The following is an 18,422-nucleotide window of genomic DNA, read 5'->3' as shown; positions in this document are numbered from 1 at the left end:
GAGTTTGCATGTTCTCCCCGTGTTGGCGTTGGTTTCCTCCGGGTGCTCCGAACAGTCCAAACACATGCGCTACAGGGGAACTGGTGAACTGAATTGGTCGTAGTGTATGAGTGTGTGTGAATGAATGTGTATGGGTGTTACCCAGTACTGGGTTGCAGCTAAAAGGGCATTCGCGGTGTAAAACATATGCTGGAAGAGTTGGTGGTTCATTCCACTGATAAATAAAGGAACTAACTGAAGGGAAATGAATGAATGAATGAGCTGGTTTTGTTGGAGACATGTTGAAACTTACAGGACGAGCCCTTTAGCTTCTGTATAAATGATTGTGAAGTTGAATGTAAGTCCTCCATCACATCAAGAACCTCTCTTTATCAAGATCAGAACTATGCAGCGAGAGTGTAAATAAAAGCAGATTTGAGTGTGACGCTGCTGGTGTGTGTGTTCATACAGATGATCCTCCTGGGCGAATAAACCCCAGTCTACATGAAGCCTGATGATGGTAATCGTGTGTGTTTTGGTCAATCTTTCATGCGTCAGACTGTGTTTTTCCCCAGTTTTGCGCAGCTAAAGTCGCCCCGGCTTCACCTCCTCCATCCATTATGATCTAAACGCTCTTAACATGATTCACTCTGGAGTTCTGTGCATTATTTCCTCTGCTGACATTTACAGACAAGACGAAACGCAGAGATGCTAAAGGCCTCGACTGATGACGCGCGCTTTAAATGCGTGTGCGGCGATTAACACACACACACACACACACACACACACACACACACACACACACACACTTAAAGCTTGTAGCTGTAGATTTTGTTGTTGATTTACAAAGAGCAGTAACCACACACACTTCTACACACACACACACACACACGTGCACATACACATACAGAGAGAGACACACACACAGATTATAGCAGGGTGTCTCTCTCGTCCCTTGGTCACCGTGAATATGTATTGGACAGCATCTAAATAAACCATAAAAGAATAAAGAAAAACAGAATACACACACACACGCACACACACACACACACACACACGCACACACACATGCATACAAGCTAAGGATTGTGTGTGTGAGAGAGATTAGAGCTGTTCATTATCTGAACACAAAGGCGCTTCAGCAGGACAATGACTGAAGACAGCACACACACACACACACACACACACACACACACACATTATTGGCAAAAACTAACACAAACACAAACCACACAAATACAACTAAACACAAACACACACCACACACTAATACACACACACATACTCAAATGCACACACACACACACATTATCAGCAATAACTGGAGTTATACGCAAGCACACACACACACACACAAACACACACACACACACACACACATTATAAGCAACAACTGGAGTTATATGCAATCACACACACACAAACACACGCACGCACACACATTGTCAGCAATAACTGGAGTTATACGCAAGTACACACACACACACACACAAACACACACACACACACACACACATTATAAGCAACAACTGGAGTTATATGCAATCAAACACACACAAACACACACACGCACACACATTATCAGCAATAACTGGAGTTATACGCAAGTACACACACACACACACACACAAACACACACACACACACATTATAAGCAACAACTGGAGTTTTATGCAAACACACACAAACACATACACAAACAAAAACTCTCTCACAAACACACACACACACACAAATTATCAGCAACCACTGGAGCCACACACACTTTTTCGCAAAAATCCAGGTCTCACACAAACACACACCACTCACAAATACACACACACATATATATAAGCTACAAACATACACACACTGACACACACACACAAATACAACAACTGTTTAATGGCTGTGTGTGTATGTGTGTGTGGTATGTGTGAGTGTGTGTGTGTGTGTGTGTGTGTGTGTGTGTGTGTGTGTGTGTGTGTGTGTGTGTGTGTGTGTGTGAGTGAGGAGTGTTTGATGATGGCAGTTTTATTGCAGCACTTCTCCTCCATCAGTCAAAGTGAATCGAGCGTCTGCAGTGTGAACACACACACACACACACACACACACACAGCTGCGCAGGTTAATGTGGATTAATGGCGCCTCCGGGAACAAAAGCCTGATCTCAGTCAGTCTGCAGACGCTCAAAAAGCCTTTCAGTAACCCGGCTCATACAGCTGCCATCACTAAACACATTCAGCGCGTCTGCAGCGCTCAGCGCTCGCTTCATTATTATTATTATTACACGTCTACCCCAACACAACACACACTTCACCCGCAGCACAGAAATCAACACACTTCATCTGGGGGAGAATGAAGTGCATCTTTAATTGAGGATATTCGGCTCCCTCATTCACATGCAGATGTGTGTTTAGTGTGTGTTACCAGCAGGATCCAACATTCAAGCTGAAGTCAGATTACATCACCCATACACTCCTGCACACACACTCACACACTACGGACAACTTAGCCTACCCAATTCCCCTATAGCGCATGTGTTTGGACTGTGGGGGAAGCCGGAGCACCCAGAGAAAACCCACACCAACACGGGGAGAACATGCAAACTCCACACAGAAACACCAACTGACCCAGCCGAGACTCGAACCAGAGACCTTCTTGCTGTGAGGAGATTGTGCTGCCCACTCCACCACTGTGACGCCCTTTTCTGACATAAACTTTCTTAAAATAAAATTTTTAAAATAAACAATTGTTTATAAGTTTTCAAATCTATAATAAACTAAAGCAGCCCAATTTTGCGGGAAAACTGTGGATTTGGCAACCCAAATGGAGAGATTTGAGTGTTAGCAACACAATTAGTCCAGCAGAAGAGGACAATAATGATCTGCTGCCTGTGATTTCTGATCAGATCTGCAGCTGATCAACAGATGTGCGCAAATATAAAGAAAAATAAAAGTGTTTTCTTCCTGAGCTCCTAATAAAGTGGTTTTTACCTGGAGCCACGAGCTCCTGCTGACCGACTGTACCGCGTTAATTATCCTCCATTAGTGCTGGAGCAGAGATGAGGCTCAGAAACAACGTCAACAAACCCGAACAAACACAATCACAGGCTAGTCTCCATCCCCGCCGCTCATTTCCGCCCGGTCGGGGTCCGGGGCCGCCCTCACGGGGACGTGCTTCAGTTCCTCAGCGCACAATCTATAACACAAGTTCACCATCCAGAACGTAAATAACACTGTCAGTAAACATGAGGACGGCTCACTTTTACTCTAGTAAATACAGAAATTAACATTACATCAAGAAAGCAGATGAGTGCAAATCACATATTTAACATACACGTTCATATGTGGATTACAGAGATATAAAATATAGCATGCTTTAAATACTGTGAAAAATATTGATGTTTTTAATCATTACAGTTAAATATGTATGCTTTTTTCCTGTTTAATTCTGCTTTAGAACTGAATTACGGGAACTTGATATTTCTTTCAACAACTTTTAACCTTGAAAAGTTGTAAAATGTGACATTTATTGTTATTTTTAATAGATAAAATGCAAATTTTAAGATGAAATGATTTGGTGGCAGGACTTATAGCTGCATAGCACCACAGTTATAGAAGTCCCTGCCATTAGATATTCCCCAGGTGGACTATCTCCAATTTTGAATCCTGGGTTAAAATCTTTCTGTTCTTGCTTTTAATGATTTTCTGGTTTAATTTCTGTATTTCATAATGTGCCTGTGACTTATTGTAAGGTGTCCTTGAGTGCTTTGAAGGCACCTATAAATAAAATGTATTATTATTATTATTTATTTAATATTATTTTATATTATTATTATTTGTTATTATTGGTGTTCAATATTACATCTAAAAAACCTTGTAATCAACTTTTAGTACATTTCTGTTATTTTACAGACTAATTTCTCTTCATATTATCATGAATGAATTTTAGTTTAAATTAATAAATATATTTGACCAACAGTTTGAGTCTTAATTTCCTTCATTAATTTTCCTTTGGCTTAGTCCCTTTACTCATCAGGGGTTACCACAGCGCAATAAACCACTAACTCATCCAGCAAATATTCAACCCAGCAGATGCCCCTCCAGTTCCAACCCAGTACTTGGAAACACCCAAACACACTCGTTCTCACACACACTCATACTCTACAGCCAATTTAGTTGATCGATTCCCCTGTAGCACCGGGACTTCTTGCTGTGAGGCCACAGTGCTAACCACTTAGCCGTGCCACCCCAAATCTGCTTATATTGAAGACAAAAACAGCAGGTTCTGGAATGTTCCACTCTATGATGTAATAGTCTGGACAAGCCCCGCCCCCAAGAAAGATCGACTTCTACTCCTCTGTTTGTTTAGCTTGTTAATATGCAAATCTGTCAGCCAATTAGAGCAGAAAGCATTTACTTCTGAGTCTACAATTGGCCACGCCCAATCAAACAGAGTGTTCTGGTGAAGTGCACTTAGCACTGTGGCCTCACAGCAAGAATGTCGCTGGTTTGAGTCTCGGCTGGGTCAGTTGGTGTTTCTGTGTGGAGTTTGCATGTTCTCCCCGTGTTGGCCCGGGTTTCCTCCGGGTGCTCCGGTTTCCCCCACAGTCCAAACACATGCGCTATAGGGGAACTGATCAACTACACTGGCCGTAGTGTATGAGTGTGTGTGTGAATGAGTGTGTATGTGTGTTTCCCAGTACTGGGTTGCGGCTGGAAGGATGTCTGCAGCATAAAACATATGCTGGAATAGTTGGCGGTTCATTCCCCTGATAAATAAGTGACAAAGCCAAAGGAAAATGAATGAATAAATGAATGAATATGTCAAACCTGTAACCCACATGTTTAAAATCAACCCACGGCATGTGGTTTAAATAGCCAAATTCTGCAGCAAAACTGTGGATTTGGCAACCCAATTGGAGACATTTGAGTGTTTCTACAGAAGAAACACAATTAGTCAAACTCCACACAGACACATCAACTGACCCAGCTGGACCTCGAACCAGCAACCTTCATGTTGTGAGGCCACAGTAATAACCACTGTCTTGATTTTACTTTACTAAAATAAACTTAGTGTGTGTGTGTGTGTGTGTGTGTGTGTGTGTGTGTGTGTGTGTGTGTGTGCAAACTCATTGACTAACCAGTGTTCTGTCTCTCTCGTAGATCAGATGGGCAGCAGCTGAGCGCTCTTACAGTGATGGAGATCATCAGAATAACATCCGCACTCTCACATCCATCCACAACTCAACCGTCGATGTGTACGAACACCTCCTCTTCGTCCTTCAACCAAACGTTTATTTCTCCGACAGACAACTGGAGACCTCTGGATTACTCTCCAGGCATCGCTGGGATCCTCATCCCTCTGGTGTACATCACCGTTTGCGTTGTCGGTCTGGTCGGGAACACTCTAGTAATCCACATCGTGCTGCGATATTCCCAAGCGGAGTCTGTGACAAATATCTACATCCTCAATCTAGCTATCGCTGACGAACTCTTCATGTTAGGTCTGCCATTCCTCGCTGTACAGAACGGCCTTCTCTCCTGGCCCTTCGGATCTCTGATGTGTCGTCTGGTCATGACTGTCGACGCAATTAACCAATTTACTAGCATCTTCTGTCTGACCGTGATGAGCATCGACCGATATCTTGCTGTAGTGCATCCCCTCCGATCCTCTAGGTGGCGCCAGCCACGTGTGGCTAAAACTGTGAATTGCACAATATGGGCGATTTCGTTTGTAGTAGTCCTACCAGTGGTGATGTTCGCCGGCGTTCTGCAGGATGACGGAAATTGTAGTATTGTATGGCCGGAGCCTGCCGAAGTCTGGAAAGCGTCGTTTATTATCTATACGGCGACAGTGGGATTCTTCGGCCCGCTTACCGTAATCTGTCTCTGCTATTTGTTAATTGTAGTCAAAGTGCGCAGCTCTGGACGAAGAGTCCGCGCAACGTCCATTCGCCGCAGGAAATCAGAACGCAAAATAACGCGAATGGTCGTAATCGTGGTAGCTGTGTTTGTATTCTGCTGGCTGCCGTTCTACGTTTTAAACATCGTAAACCTGCTGGTTCTGCTACCAGGCGAGTTCAGAGGCCTGTATTACTTTGTCGTAGTTCTTTCATATGCAAACAGTTGCGCAAATCCCATCCTATATGGATTCCTTTCGGATAACTTTAAAAGAGGATTTCGCAAAGCCTTGTGTCGATCGTCTAGACGTGTGGAGAACCAGGATCTGCAGCAGGGAACGGGAATGGTGGCGCTCCCGCTGGAGGAGATCCGAAGGGAGATGGAGGTAAAGGAGCATCTGAAGGCGATGGATGTTGAGGAGCGCGAGGAAAGCGAACTTCGAAATGGTAAAAACGTGGATGAACGATGCGATGGTGCCGTCAGCTCGACCTCTGAACCCGCAGCTGTTCTCAATGGAGCTCGGAGACACAAACACCTGCCGGAGAACGGCGAGGATAAACGCTCCGTCCTGGAGATCAGCTGCTTGTGATAAATATTCATTGATGACTGCTGATGGCAGATCGTCTGGCCGTGTTGGCTGCCAGATAACCTCAGTCTGCTTTATCCGCCACATTTTTCACTCTAAAGTGACGAAGCCATTGTGGCTTAAATATGTGGAAACTTTCGGTGTCACCCGTATGATACTATAAAATACTACAGCAATTGATTGTGTATTTGAACCCTGCTATAGTCAAGTATCTGTTGTGGTGATTGTATAGTTACTATGGTAACACAACGAACGACTATTGTAATTAATCTGTTTTATTCAACATTTACTACAGTAACAAAATATAAACAAATGACCTACAACTATAGGGTGCATTATACTACAATACACCACAGTTAGTACTATATATATATATATATATATGACAGTATTTATTAGTTTATCAGTTCACTATAGTCAATACAAAGTGTTGTAAATACTACTAATACTGCTACTAGTCGTTATACTATAATATGCAGTATGATACACTATAGAATGGTTCAAAAACACTGCGTTTTTTCATGTGGGTATTAATATTTAGCCAAACAAAGCAGCTTGTTTTGCTGTTTGATGTTGCAAACTTGTATTTTTCATTTCATATTAGTTTAAGTTTAATGTATTGTCATGAACACACTGGATGTAAGTTTCAGCGTTTACCGCCGTTTGTTATTTCTAGTCATTAGCATGTAGCGGCTAATGAATCTGAACAATTATGGAAACGAGCATAATAAGGTGGATATAGATGTCTGCGATATCAGCTGAGCTCCAGGGACCAGTCGAGAAGACATGAGTGGTAAAACGTTCAGAAGTTGTGTGAAGTATTTGTGAATGTACGACTGAGAAATCGGCCAGATTCTTATTTTATTCCTGTTGCTCACATTAATTCAGCACCAGTTTCCATCAGAGTCTGTTTCATCAGAATCCTCAGTCTGGTTTTCTACATAATTGTTTTTTTAATGAGTCTGCTGTACATCAATGATTTATTAAAAGTCAAAATACTGTAGTAAATTATAGTGTTTTTTAACCATACCTGTAATATACTGTATAATGCTTACAACTCTTCGTTAATGAATGCTACAGCATGCTATATTAACTGTAGTGAACTGATGAACTAATCAATACTGCAGTAAACAGTGGTGTATTGTAGTATACAATGTAGTATGCAGTTGTGGAAAACTACAGGATTTGGTCATTTGATTTCATTAGTGTTGTGTTACCATAACAACTATAGAATCACTGCAACAGATCAATTACCAATGAAGTTGTTACCATAGCAACTGTAGAATCGCCGCAACAGATCAATTACTATAAAAGTTGTTACCATAGCAACTATAGAATTGTTGCAACAGATTAATTACTATAGGTGTTTTTACCATAGCAACTATAGTATCACCACAACAGATCAATTACTATAGATGTGTTACCATAGCAACTATAGAATCACCGCAACAGATCAATTACTGTTTTGTTACCATAACACCTATAAAATCACAACAAATCAATTACTATAGAAGTTGTTACCAAAGCAACTATAGAATTGCGCAACAGATCAATTACAATAGATGTTGTTACCATAGCAACTTTAGAATCACTACAAATCAATTACTATAGATGTTGTGTTACCATAGCAACTATAGAATCACCACAACAAACTAATTACTATAGAAGTTGTTACCATAGCAACTACAGAATTGCCACAACAAATCAATTACTATAGATGTTACCATAACAACTATAGAATCACCACAACAGATCAATTATTATAAACGTTGTTACCATAGCAACTATAGAATCACCATAACAAATTAATTACTATAGAAGTTGTTACCATAGCAACTATAGAATCACCACAACAGATCAATTACTAGATGTTTTGTTACCATGGTCACTGTACAATCACCACAATCAATGAATAGAAGTAAATTATTATTGTGTGGTTCAAAGCCACTACAGTATTTACTACCCATTACTATAGTATTCTTAATGTGGGTTGGACAGTGTTATGAGATCCAGTGTAACATATCAACCCTCCATTCTTCAGCTGAAGGGCAGAAACCGCAGATGGTCACAGTGGTCAGTGTGTGTGTGTGTGTGTGTGTGTGTGTGTGTGTGTGTGTGTGTGTGTGTTGACATTTGAGGGCTCAAAGGGCGTTCAGTGCCACAGATGCAGTGGTGCATCTCATATTAAAATCTATCATTCATTTTTCCTCATTCTGTGCTCTTGTGTATAATTGACCATCAGCACAGACGGGTGATTTTCTCCTCCATTACTGTTGTAATTCACATCTCTCACAAGAATGAATGTTCTCTTTCAGAGTAAAGTCATTTTTCACTCATCTCACACACTAATTTAGTGTTTGTAATTGGCCATGTGGCTATAATCTCCATCTTAAAGGGCCAGTACACCAAAAAATGAAAATTCTGTCAGCATTTCTTCATCCTCAACTTCTTCTAAAGCTGTTTGTGTTTCTTCTGTTGAAACTCTGGATGCCACTAGTTTTTTTCCAGAATATCTTGTCTTGTTTTTAAAAATAGAAACAATCTCATGAACACTTGAGGGGGAGTTTGTAGGTGGACTGTGTCTGTAACATCAGTACTGTGTTATATTTAGTGGCCTCAACTAAACAAGAGGCTTCCTTTGAGTGGAAACACCCACAGAACTGAAGCGCTCGCACTCCACACCCTGTAATCTTCACAATAAGACAAAAACACACACGTTCTGCTGAGTGTGACGCTTTAATGCAGTGTAAATTATAACAATCTGCTCATCCAGAACATAACCTTGTCCTGATATTCTTCTGCAGCAAAGTAAACAGTAGCATTGAGGAAAAAACACTGGAGAGTGGAGTCACTCCGGCACGACGTCTCCAATCCACTTCAGATACGGAGGATTTCCCTGATCAATGGGCAAACTGATGACCTCGGCCACTTCATAGGGATGATTGGAGCTACATACACACACACACACACACACACACACACACACACACACACACACACACACACACACACACACACACACACACACACACATTCGTTATTCTGGTGTTGTTAAAAGTACAGCTATGTTTCTATCCAAAGATAATTAGATTTATCTGCATAATGTGTATAATTCGTTTCTGAAGTGTTTGTTTAGCACAGCCAGATATCTGTAGATCCCCCTCAGAGTGATACCAATTCAAGAAGAGGAGGTGTTGCAAACTGTAACATTGCATAACACATTTCTGAATAAAGCAGTGTTTCCATCTAATGAGAAACAAGAGAGTGTCGTGTCCTGCAGCTGAGAAGCCTTTTCAAGTGCATTTTCAGGATTGTCACACATTTTGGCATTTCTATTAAGCATGTGTAGTGCAATTCTCCAAAATGCTCATATAAAATAAAAACACAGCTAAAGTCAGTCAAAATCACTGTTATTTTTTTTGTTATAAAACTCTCATTATATTAACAGTAACTTAATATTCACATCATAGTCTTATTCATCTCTGTAGACAGTGGCTGTTCTAGCTTAAATAGCACCCTGGGCGAATTACCCCATGTACACCCCTCAACACTGATTTGAGTTATCTTAGTTACCGCTCACAATCGTTTGACCCAATCACATGCGCTGGGAGAGGAAGGGTAAATGTGAGAAGCAAAGGGCATAGCAAAAGACTTGCTCTGTTGATAGTAGTGTTGGGTGATGTTGACCAATTTGGCATCGTACGAAGTCTAATGTGAAACATCACGATGGACGAGGGCATCATCATCATCGGGGATGGGGGTTGTTAAATACCAATTTATTCATGAGGAAAAAATTAATAGCAGTCTACCATTTTCACAACCTGACCCACATGGTGTTTGCTTTACCCATAACCAAACCATAAATAAATAAAGTTACACACAGATTACCACCTGTCAATCACTTTTCCCGCGGGACTCTGCATGAACAGAGTGATCTGTGTCAGTGTATTGGCTTTTCCCACAGCTGCTGGAGGACACGAGAGTTGGGCTGGAGTTCACTGCAATATGTATTGTGATTGATGATAACTTCCTTATTTTATTATTATTATAAGGAAATAATAACAAGTTAAGATGCTAGGCCTCGACCGTTTTGGTCAAATATGCGCCTGAAGTTTTATCTATGCGACCTAAAAAAATATAGTTGGAAGCATTTGGGCGAGTGCACACATTTTCACTGTTTTCACGGCAGAATCGTCACGGCGTGCGCGGATTTAGGAGACATGTATGCAGAATGCATTATTGCACCTAAAAATGCCAAACGGGAACAGATAAACAGCTGTTATGCGGAAAAAAAGCCTGCAATGCTTGCTCCGCCTTTGTGCTCTTCTTATTGGCCCACTGCTCTAGAACTGCGAATGGATTGGGTAATATCAGCTGTCAATCAATCATTCAATGCCTTCTGCCTTCAGATGACAGGAGCTACAACCGCCAAAATGTGAAGCGCAGAAGATGAGAGAATGAAAACAACACTGACAGATTTTGTTACACACACACACACACTCATACACTATGGCCAGTTTAGTTCATCAATTCCCCTATAGCGCATGTGTTTGGACTGTGGTGGAAACCAGAGGAAACCCACGCCAACACGGGGAGAACATGCAAACTCCACACAGAAACACCAACTGACCCAGCTGGGACTCAAACCAGCGCCCTTCTTGCTGAGATTCCACAGTGATAACCCCTGAGCCACCATGCTGCTCCCATTTTATCACTCATATTCCATTATGATGATGCATTACACACAGATATGGAATATTAAGTAAGGGGCGGGGTTTAATTCAAGTTTCTCTGTGCTTCATTTGCAGCACACTTGTAGGGGCGTGGCTAAACATATTTCGCCCAAACTGATGTCATTAGAGAAGTTAGGTTATGTCAGTGAAAACAGCACTGTGCTAAAAGAAAGCCCTATGTTAACAGTGTCCAGAAGCGTCATTGACTCGGAAGCATCTAGGATGGAGCATCACACAGTGGAGATGTGTACTGTGCTCAGATGGAGCAGTGTTTCAGGTGTTTTTTGGGAGAAATGGATGCTGTGAGCTCCGGACCAAAGGAGAAAAGGATCATCCAGACTGTTACCAACCAAAAGACTTGTTACCGAATCTAAAAGCCCGGCTCTGTCATGATATGGGGTTGTGTTGGTGTCCTCGGCAAAGGTAACCTGCCCTTCTGTGATGCTCCAGTAATGCTGTACAGCACAGAGAGGTTTTGGAGCACAATATGCTGCCAATTTAACCGGGGATACCCATGCAGAGTTCAACACGACAATGCAGGACCACATTCAGCTCACATTACAGAGTCCTGCTGAGGTGGACTGATTTGGGGTTGGGTTACTATAGCAGCGATTCCTTAATGAATTAACTAATAAGTCGAATTTCCGGTTTTATGTTGAAGGAAATAAATGAAATATGCAATAATAACCTCGAACTGCTACTTGCATATCATTTCTATCCCCATTTAAATGTCAAATAAATGTAGTCAAAGACTCACAGTCATATCTATTGATCATGTGACCACAGTGGCCAGTCAGGGGTGTTTGAGAACCTGCACTGGACGGTGAGCAGGGAATGGATGTGTTTCAATGTGGGCTCTGATTGGTATTGCAGACAACACTACATTATTCAACACTGCTGTGTTTCAGACGGAGTGTGTCGCTTCTGTCACGAGCAGCACAAACAGAATCACAAAACTGATGGAGAGTTTCACTGGAGGACCAACAGGTTACATCACCAGCCTCAAACACTGCCTTCAGTTCAGTGTGTGTGTGTGTGTGTGTGTGTGTGTGTGTTTTTCTGTCTGTCTGTGTATATTTGTTTATGTGTGTGTCTGTATGTGTGCCAGTCTGAGCATCATTCATAACTTTCTTTCCTCATCTGTCTGTAGGCATTTAAGGGAATTATTAATGTTTGTGGAAAATCTCTTAACTTGTGCATTTTATATGACAAACATGAAAACATCAGCTCATACTAGACTACTGGAGACCCAACATGTTTCTGTGCTTGACCTGTGTGTGTGTGTGTGTGTGTGTGTGTGTGTGTGTGTGTGTGTGTGTGTGTGTGTGTGTGTGTGTGTGAGAGAGAGAGAGAGTTACCGGACATATTCAGCGAGTTCAGGAATCTTTGAACTTCTTGTCTTGATCATCTGAGAAAAATGTTCAACACACTTATTACAGAACACAGATTATGTTGACATGTGTACATGTAGTTTCTGTGTGGAGTTTGCATGTTCTCCCCGTGTTGGTGTGGGTTTCCTCCGGGTGCTCCGGTTTCCCCCACAGTCCAAACACATGCGCTATAACTGATCAACTACACTGGCACTAGTGTATGAGTGTGTGTGTGAATGAGTGTGTATGGGTGTTTCCCATACACTGGATTGCAGATGGAATGGCATCCGCTGCGTAATACATGCTGGATAAGTTGGTGGTTCATTCCACTGTGGCGACCCCAGATTAATAAAGGGACTAAGCTGACAAGAAAATGAATTAATGACTGAATGAATGTGCTTCAAAATATTGAAACACTCAGTATTATTCTCATTGTGTGTGTGATTATTAAACACCCGGGTCAGACCAGCAGGGCTTTGGAAAAGGAAGAATTCAGTAAACCGGGACTGAGAGGAAAATTTAGGAAGAAAATCTGAGTTTTTACATGTTTCCATTGTCAGAACATTAAATAAAAATAATAACATTAAAATCGAGCAAAGCGTCTTCTAACTGTACAAAGATCATGTGAAATCATGTTAATAACACACAGTTAAAACCACAAGCTTACATAAAATCTACAAAAAGGAACAAAACCATTTTTAAAAAGATGTCTTGTGCATTGTGCATGTTTGCTAAATGCCAGAATAATGAGAGAACTTATTATTAATGTCTAGACAGTCAGAAGTTTACACACATTACCTTGCTATTTTTTAGCTTTACCTCCTGGCAGAATTGCTGTAACCGAGTCAGATTTGTAGGCTGTCTTGCTCGCAGAAGCTTTTTCAGCTCTGCCCACACATTCTCTATAGGATTGAGATCAGGGCTTTGTGATGGCCACTCCAAAACATTCACTCTGTTGTCCTTAAAGCACATGTGAACTCATTTGGCAGTATGCTTAGGCTCATGATCTGTTTGGAAGAGTCATGTGGCCAAGTTGTGGCCAAGTTGTAATGTCCTGGCTGATGTGTTGAGATGTTGCTTCAGTATTTCTCCATAATGTTCTGTCTTCATGATGCCATCTATGCTGTGAAGTGGACCAGTCCCTCCTGCAGCAAAACAGCCCCACAACATGATGCTGCCGCCCCCATACTGCACAGTTGGGATGGTGTTCTAGGCTTGTTCCCCTTTGTCCTCCAGATGTAACACTGCTCATTATGGCCAAACAGTTCAATCTCAGCTCCATCAGAGCACAGGACATGTCTCCACACATCAGTCTTTTCCCAGTGTCATTCAGCTAATGGTAATCTGGCTTTGTTGTTGATTCTGGCTTGTTGATTTCCCCATGTTGTCACACAGGGAAGCAGTGTGTTTGAGCTTTTCCTTCAATACTATTCTACAGTTGTGCCTCACATTAACTCAAATGTTGTCAATCAGCCAATCAGAAACTTCCAAACCCCTGACATCATCATCTGAGCTTTATTAGAGGCAGAATAATCTTACTGTGTGTAAACTTGACTATCAAGAAGAGTTAGAACAATTCCTCAAACAATCTCTGTCATTATTCTGCTATTGAGCAGAACAGAAACACACGTGATCATCCTCACTTACCTAAAAGAGGAAAAGTTTACTCACATTAACATCGGACTTTATTAAAAGGTGCCATTTTATAGTGTGTGTAAACTTCTTTCAACTGTAAATGTGTGTGTGTGTGTGTGTGTGTGTGTGTGTGTGTGTGTGTGTGTGTGTGTCGCTCACCAGCAGAACTTCATTGTCCTCCTCGATCTTTCCCTGCCACTCGTACCTGCAGCACATACACACACACACACACATTAGACCTGCATCATATTACTGTATATCACACACAGACAAAAAAAGACACACACATCATATCTCTCACATACACACTCATCTACTGACAGACACACGCACCTTGCACAAACAAATCAGATGCATGACTTCATGCACACACATCTGACTTTCTGACCCGCACACAAACCGGCCACTTTATTAGGTACACTTTACTAGTACCAGGTCGAACCCACTTTTACCTTCTGCCTTAATCCTTTGTGGCATAGATTCAACAGGGTACTGGAAATATTCCTCAGAGATTTTGCTCTTGACTATGTCTAGATGCCTGAATGCATTGAGCTGCTGCCATGTGATTGGCTGATTAGAAATTTGCATTAACGAGCAGTTAGACATGTGTACCTAATAAAATGGCCAGTGAGTGTATAAACACACACACAAACAAACACACACACTCACACAGATGTGATCTGCGGGACGATGTTCACACACGCCGCCAGCTTCTTCTCCACGATTCCTCTGAGGAGAGAACAACATCTTATTCATAAATCAAGACAGAAACTGAAGACACTGAATATTTGGAGACGCACCAAACACACACAGCGGAGTCACGTTCACACAACAACATAAACACATGACGCTCAACACTGCTGCTTATTACTCTATAATGTTCAATATCTGCAGATAGTTATTCAATTTAATTATGTCTTGTGCTCTTTTGTTGAAATTTACCACTTTAAAATGCTTTGATTACGTATTATTACTATTATATCAAACATCCTGAAAGTATTTCTCCACAGTGATCATCTGAAAACACTGACATCTGCCTGAACACTACTCTTTCAGTCTGTATCTGCAAACGTGTGTGTGTGTGTGTGTGTGTGTGTGTATATGTGTGTGTTTTGTACTTTGAGTTTTTGTCATTTTCTCTACCTGGCGAGCTGTTTGGCCACGGTGTCGTTGGGGCAGGTGACGAACGCTGCTGAATGAGTGCCGGAAGAATATGTTTGAGACGCCATCGAGAACATCCGCAATCCAGACCAGCGCAACACTGACACCATCAGAAGAGCAGACAACACCGTCTGAACACACACACACACACACACACACACCATCAGGTATAGCAGACAACATCATCTGAACACACACACACACAAACACACACACACACATATATATGCTTCCACTAAAACTATTTGTCTGGGGAGCTTCCTCCAGAAGCGGCCCACCCTGACTACTGATGCCCACAGTGAAGCATGGGGGGGGTCACTGATGGTTTGGCCTCATAACATGGCATTCCAGAGGCCTAATACTGGTGCTAGATGGGTGCTGGGTCACTACCAAGAACTACCCAACCATTCTGAAGCATCATGTGACCCATTGGGTCAAACACTGTATCCTGATGGTGGTGTGTGTCAGGATGATGATGCAGCGACACACACAGCAGGACTGGCGGTCCGATGAACATGACAGTGAAGTTGAACATCTCCCATGGCCTGCACAGTACCCAGATGTAAACATTATTGAGCACTTTGGGGTGTTTTGGAGGAGCGAGTCAGGAAAGGTTTTCCTCCAGCAGCATCAGCAGTGACCTGAACACTATTCTGAAGAAGAACAGCTCACAACCCCTCACAGGACTCGAGTCTGTCATTCACTACAGCAGCTGATGCTGGACTGAGGAGGAGGAGCTACACCAGCTGATCGACTACTGAGCTCCAACACCAGTTTCTGTTTCACTGTACAACACTGGACAACTCTGTTTTAAACACACACACACACACACACACACAGATCATCATGGGAAGATGTGATGAAGACTCACCAGACAGAAGATCTTGATGGATCCTGCATCAGTGAACATCAGCTGCTGCACACGCGCACACACACACACACAGGAGAAACACACAAACACAACAGCTTGATAAACAAACAAACACAATATCACACACACACACACACACACAACATTAGACAAAGACAACAACGATTTCACTGTAGTAACATTATAGTAACAAGGGTTACCCTACTGAAAAAACTGCCTAAACCAGCCTAGGCTGGTTTTAGCTGGTCAATCAGGCTGGTTTTAGAGGGGTTTAGGCCACTTCCAGACTGGTTTCCAGGCATTTCCAGACTGGTCTTATAAGCTACAGCTGGTCAGGCTGGGAGATGATGACCAGCTAAAACCAGCTTAACCAGCCTATCCAAAAACCAGCTGTGTCCAGCTTAAACCAGGCTAGTCAAGCTGGTTTTAGCTGGTCATTTTCTAGCCTGACCAGCTAAGACCAGGCTGGAAATGGCTGGAAACCAGTCTGGAAATGGCCAAAACCCCTCTTAAACCAGCGTAGGCTGGTTTTAGCTGTGTTTTCAGTATGGTATGCTATGGTTAGTGTAGTTACACCTTTAAACAACACAAATACACCATGCTTTACTCTATTCTACAGATGTATTACTGTAGTAAAAGAGTATTGAGCATCTTTGTCGACATATTCACCACTGTATAATCACAGTTGATTAACTCTGGTTATGTATCATGATATTGCATATACCATAGTGAAGTTGTCATACGGAGCTTCACAGCAGTAAAGTTTAACATAACGTGTTCATAAGCTGTAAAAGTGTGTTTTTTGCCGTAATAGGGAAATTAATTATCGTAAAGTCATTAATTACTGTATATTAGACGTTCACATTCGCCACAGTGAGTAACTCATGATGAGCATCTGTGCGGGTGTGCATTGAGCTCCAGCAGATCTGTTAAGAGTCTGAACTTGATCACTGCAGCGCTGTTTATGCCTTATTAATCCTCATGTGTGTTTCTGAACATAAATAAATAAACTCGTGCTCACCTCTCAGCCACAGGATCTGCCGGAAAACGTGCACGACTGTCGTGAGACTGCAGTGCCAGAGCCGCTGAGAGAGGCGAGACTACAGAATCTTTCTTTCTTTGTCAATGAAGTCATTTCACAATACTGTTATGACGGTCATCAGCCTCTTAAATCCTTGAAGTTTTTTTTTAATATTTAGATTCTTTAAAAAGTTAGTTAAATGTATAACATAACGTGTGTTGTGTGTAATAAAAACAAACAAGCAGAAGTAAACAACGACTAGATCAGCATGCAGCCTGCACTCCATTCACCTGAGAGACACAAAAGTGCTTTAGAATCTAAAATAAACTAAAATCAATAGGTTTTTATTATGAAAGCCAAATTAACTATACAGATTTAGAAATAAACAGCATCAAATCTAAATTCACATATTGATTGTGCTACAGTGCTGTTTTCTCAATATGTTAGTGTTGTTCTATTTGCTGTGCATTTGAGCTTTCCTAGACACTGTATTGGCAAAATGCCTTCAGTAGTGAGTTAGTCTGTCAAATTGGAACAAACTAAAAACTTAAAAAGTGAAGATGACATTCAGGTGAATTAAAGCAATGTCTATTTCTAAAACAACTGCATAGATTACTATTCATGTGGGAGTGTATTGGTGAATTGTCATTTGTAAGCCAGTATGAATCAACTAAACATTTTTATAATATATAGCTTGTCTACGACCCATAAGTATTTATTCAGAGATTGACGTTAAAGGGTCATCTGTACGGAACATGGTTATACTATGTTAGCCAAGCTGGGAGCTCAGCTAAAACCAGCTATGTCCAGCTTAAACCAGGCTGGTCAAGATGGTTTTAGCTGGATTTAGTTGGTCATTTTTTCAGCCTGACCAGCTAAGACCAGGCTGGAAATGGCGAAAACCCCTCTAAAACAAGGCTTGTCAACCAACTAAAACCAGCCAACCAGCCTAGGCTGGTTTAAACTGTTTTTTTTTTATTTATTATTATTTATTTATTTATTTTTGGCAGGGTTGAATTCTTTAAATTATTTAATTATTTACTTATTTTTGAATTATTTAATGTTCTACCACTCAAACATCACTACTTCAATCCCTAAAATAAAATCATTTTCTAATTCAGCGGAACATTTCCGTTCAGCGACGCCAGAGCTGATTGGTTCTCGAGCAACACGTGACCCGT

At 41.5% G+C, this 18,422-nt stretch overlaps 2 protein-coding genes across 4 annotated transcripts in view; one reads left to right on the top strand and one right to left on the bottom strand.

The window, feature by feature from the left end:
• The window catches only part of si:zfos-169g10.2, a 10,122-nt gene extending 2,664 nt beyond the window's left edge, over positions 1-7,458 (top strand). The window contains exon 2 of the mRNA XM_009302079.5: positions 5,127-7,458. Within this exon, the coding sequence (XP_009300354.2) occupies positions 5,161-6,453 (1,293 nt within the window). The 5' untranslated portion in view covers positions 5,127-5,160 and the 3' untranslated portion in view covers positions 6,454-7,458. The remainder of the gene's footprint in view (positions 1-5,126) is intronic.
• Positions 7,459-9,167: 1,709 nt separating this feature from the next.
• Positions 9,168-17,282, bottom strand: LOC100535353 (protein CutA homolog). 3 transcript variants are annotated; one of them, XM_073953482.1, is made up of 7 exons: positions 17,242-17,282; positions 16,221-16,265; positions 15,332-15,480; positions 14,858-14,917; positions 14,348-14,393; positions 12,542-12,591; positions 9,168-9,398 (listed from the first exon to the last, which is right to left on the bottom strand). In XM_073953482.1, the coding sequence occupies exons 2-7, from the start codon at positions 16,257-16,259 to the stop codon at positions 9,299-9,301; spliced, it is 444 nt and encodes a 147-aa protein (XP_073809583.1). In that variant the 5' UTR covers positions 16,260-16,265; positions 17,242-17,282; the 3' UTR covers positions 9,168-9,298. The 3 variants fall into 3 exon arrangements, with proteins under 3 accessions (XP_073809583.1, XP_073809584.1, XP_073809585.1); XM_073953483.1 differs by having other exon boundaries at positions 17,066-17,259; XM_073953484.1 differs by lacking the exon at positions 12,542-12,591.
• Between the last annotated feature and the right edge of the window lie 1,140 nt (positions 17,283-18,422).

The sequence above is a fragment of the Danio rerio genome, chromosome 6 (assembly GCF_049306965.1).
Source record: "Danio rerio strain Tuebingen ecotype United States chromosome 6, GRCz12tu, whole genome shotgun sequence".
Taxonomy (NCBI): Eukaryota; Metazoa; Chordata; class Actinopteri; order Cypriniformes; family Danionidae; genus Danio; species Danio rerio.
The sequence above is the reverse complement of the archived record's forward strand: the minus strand, read 5'-3'. Positions and strand labels throughout refer to the sequence as shown.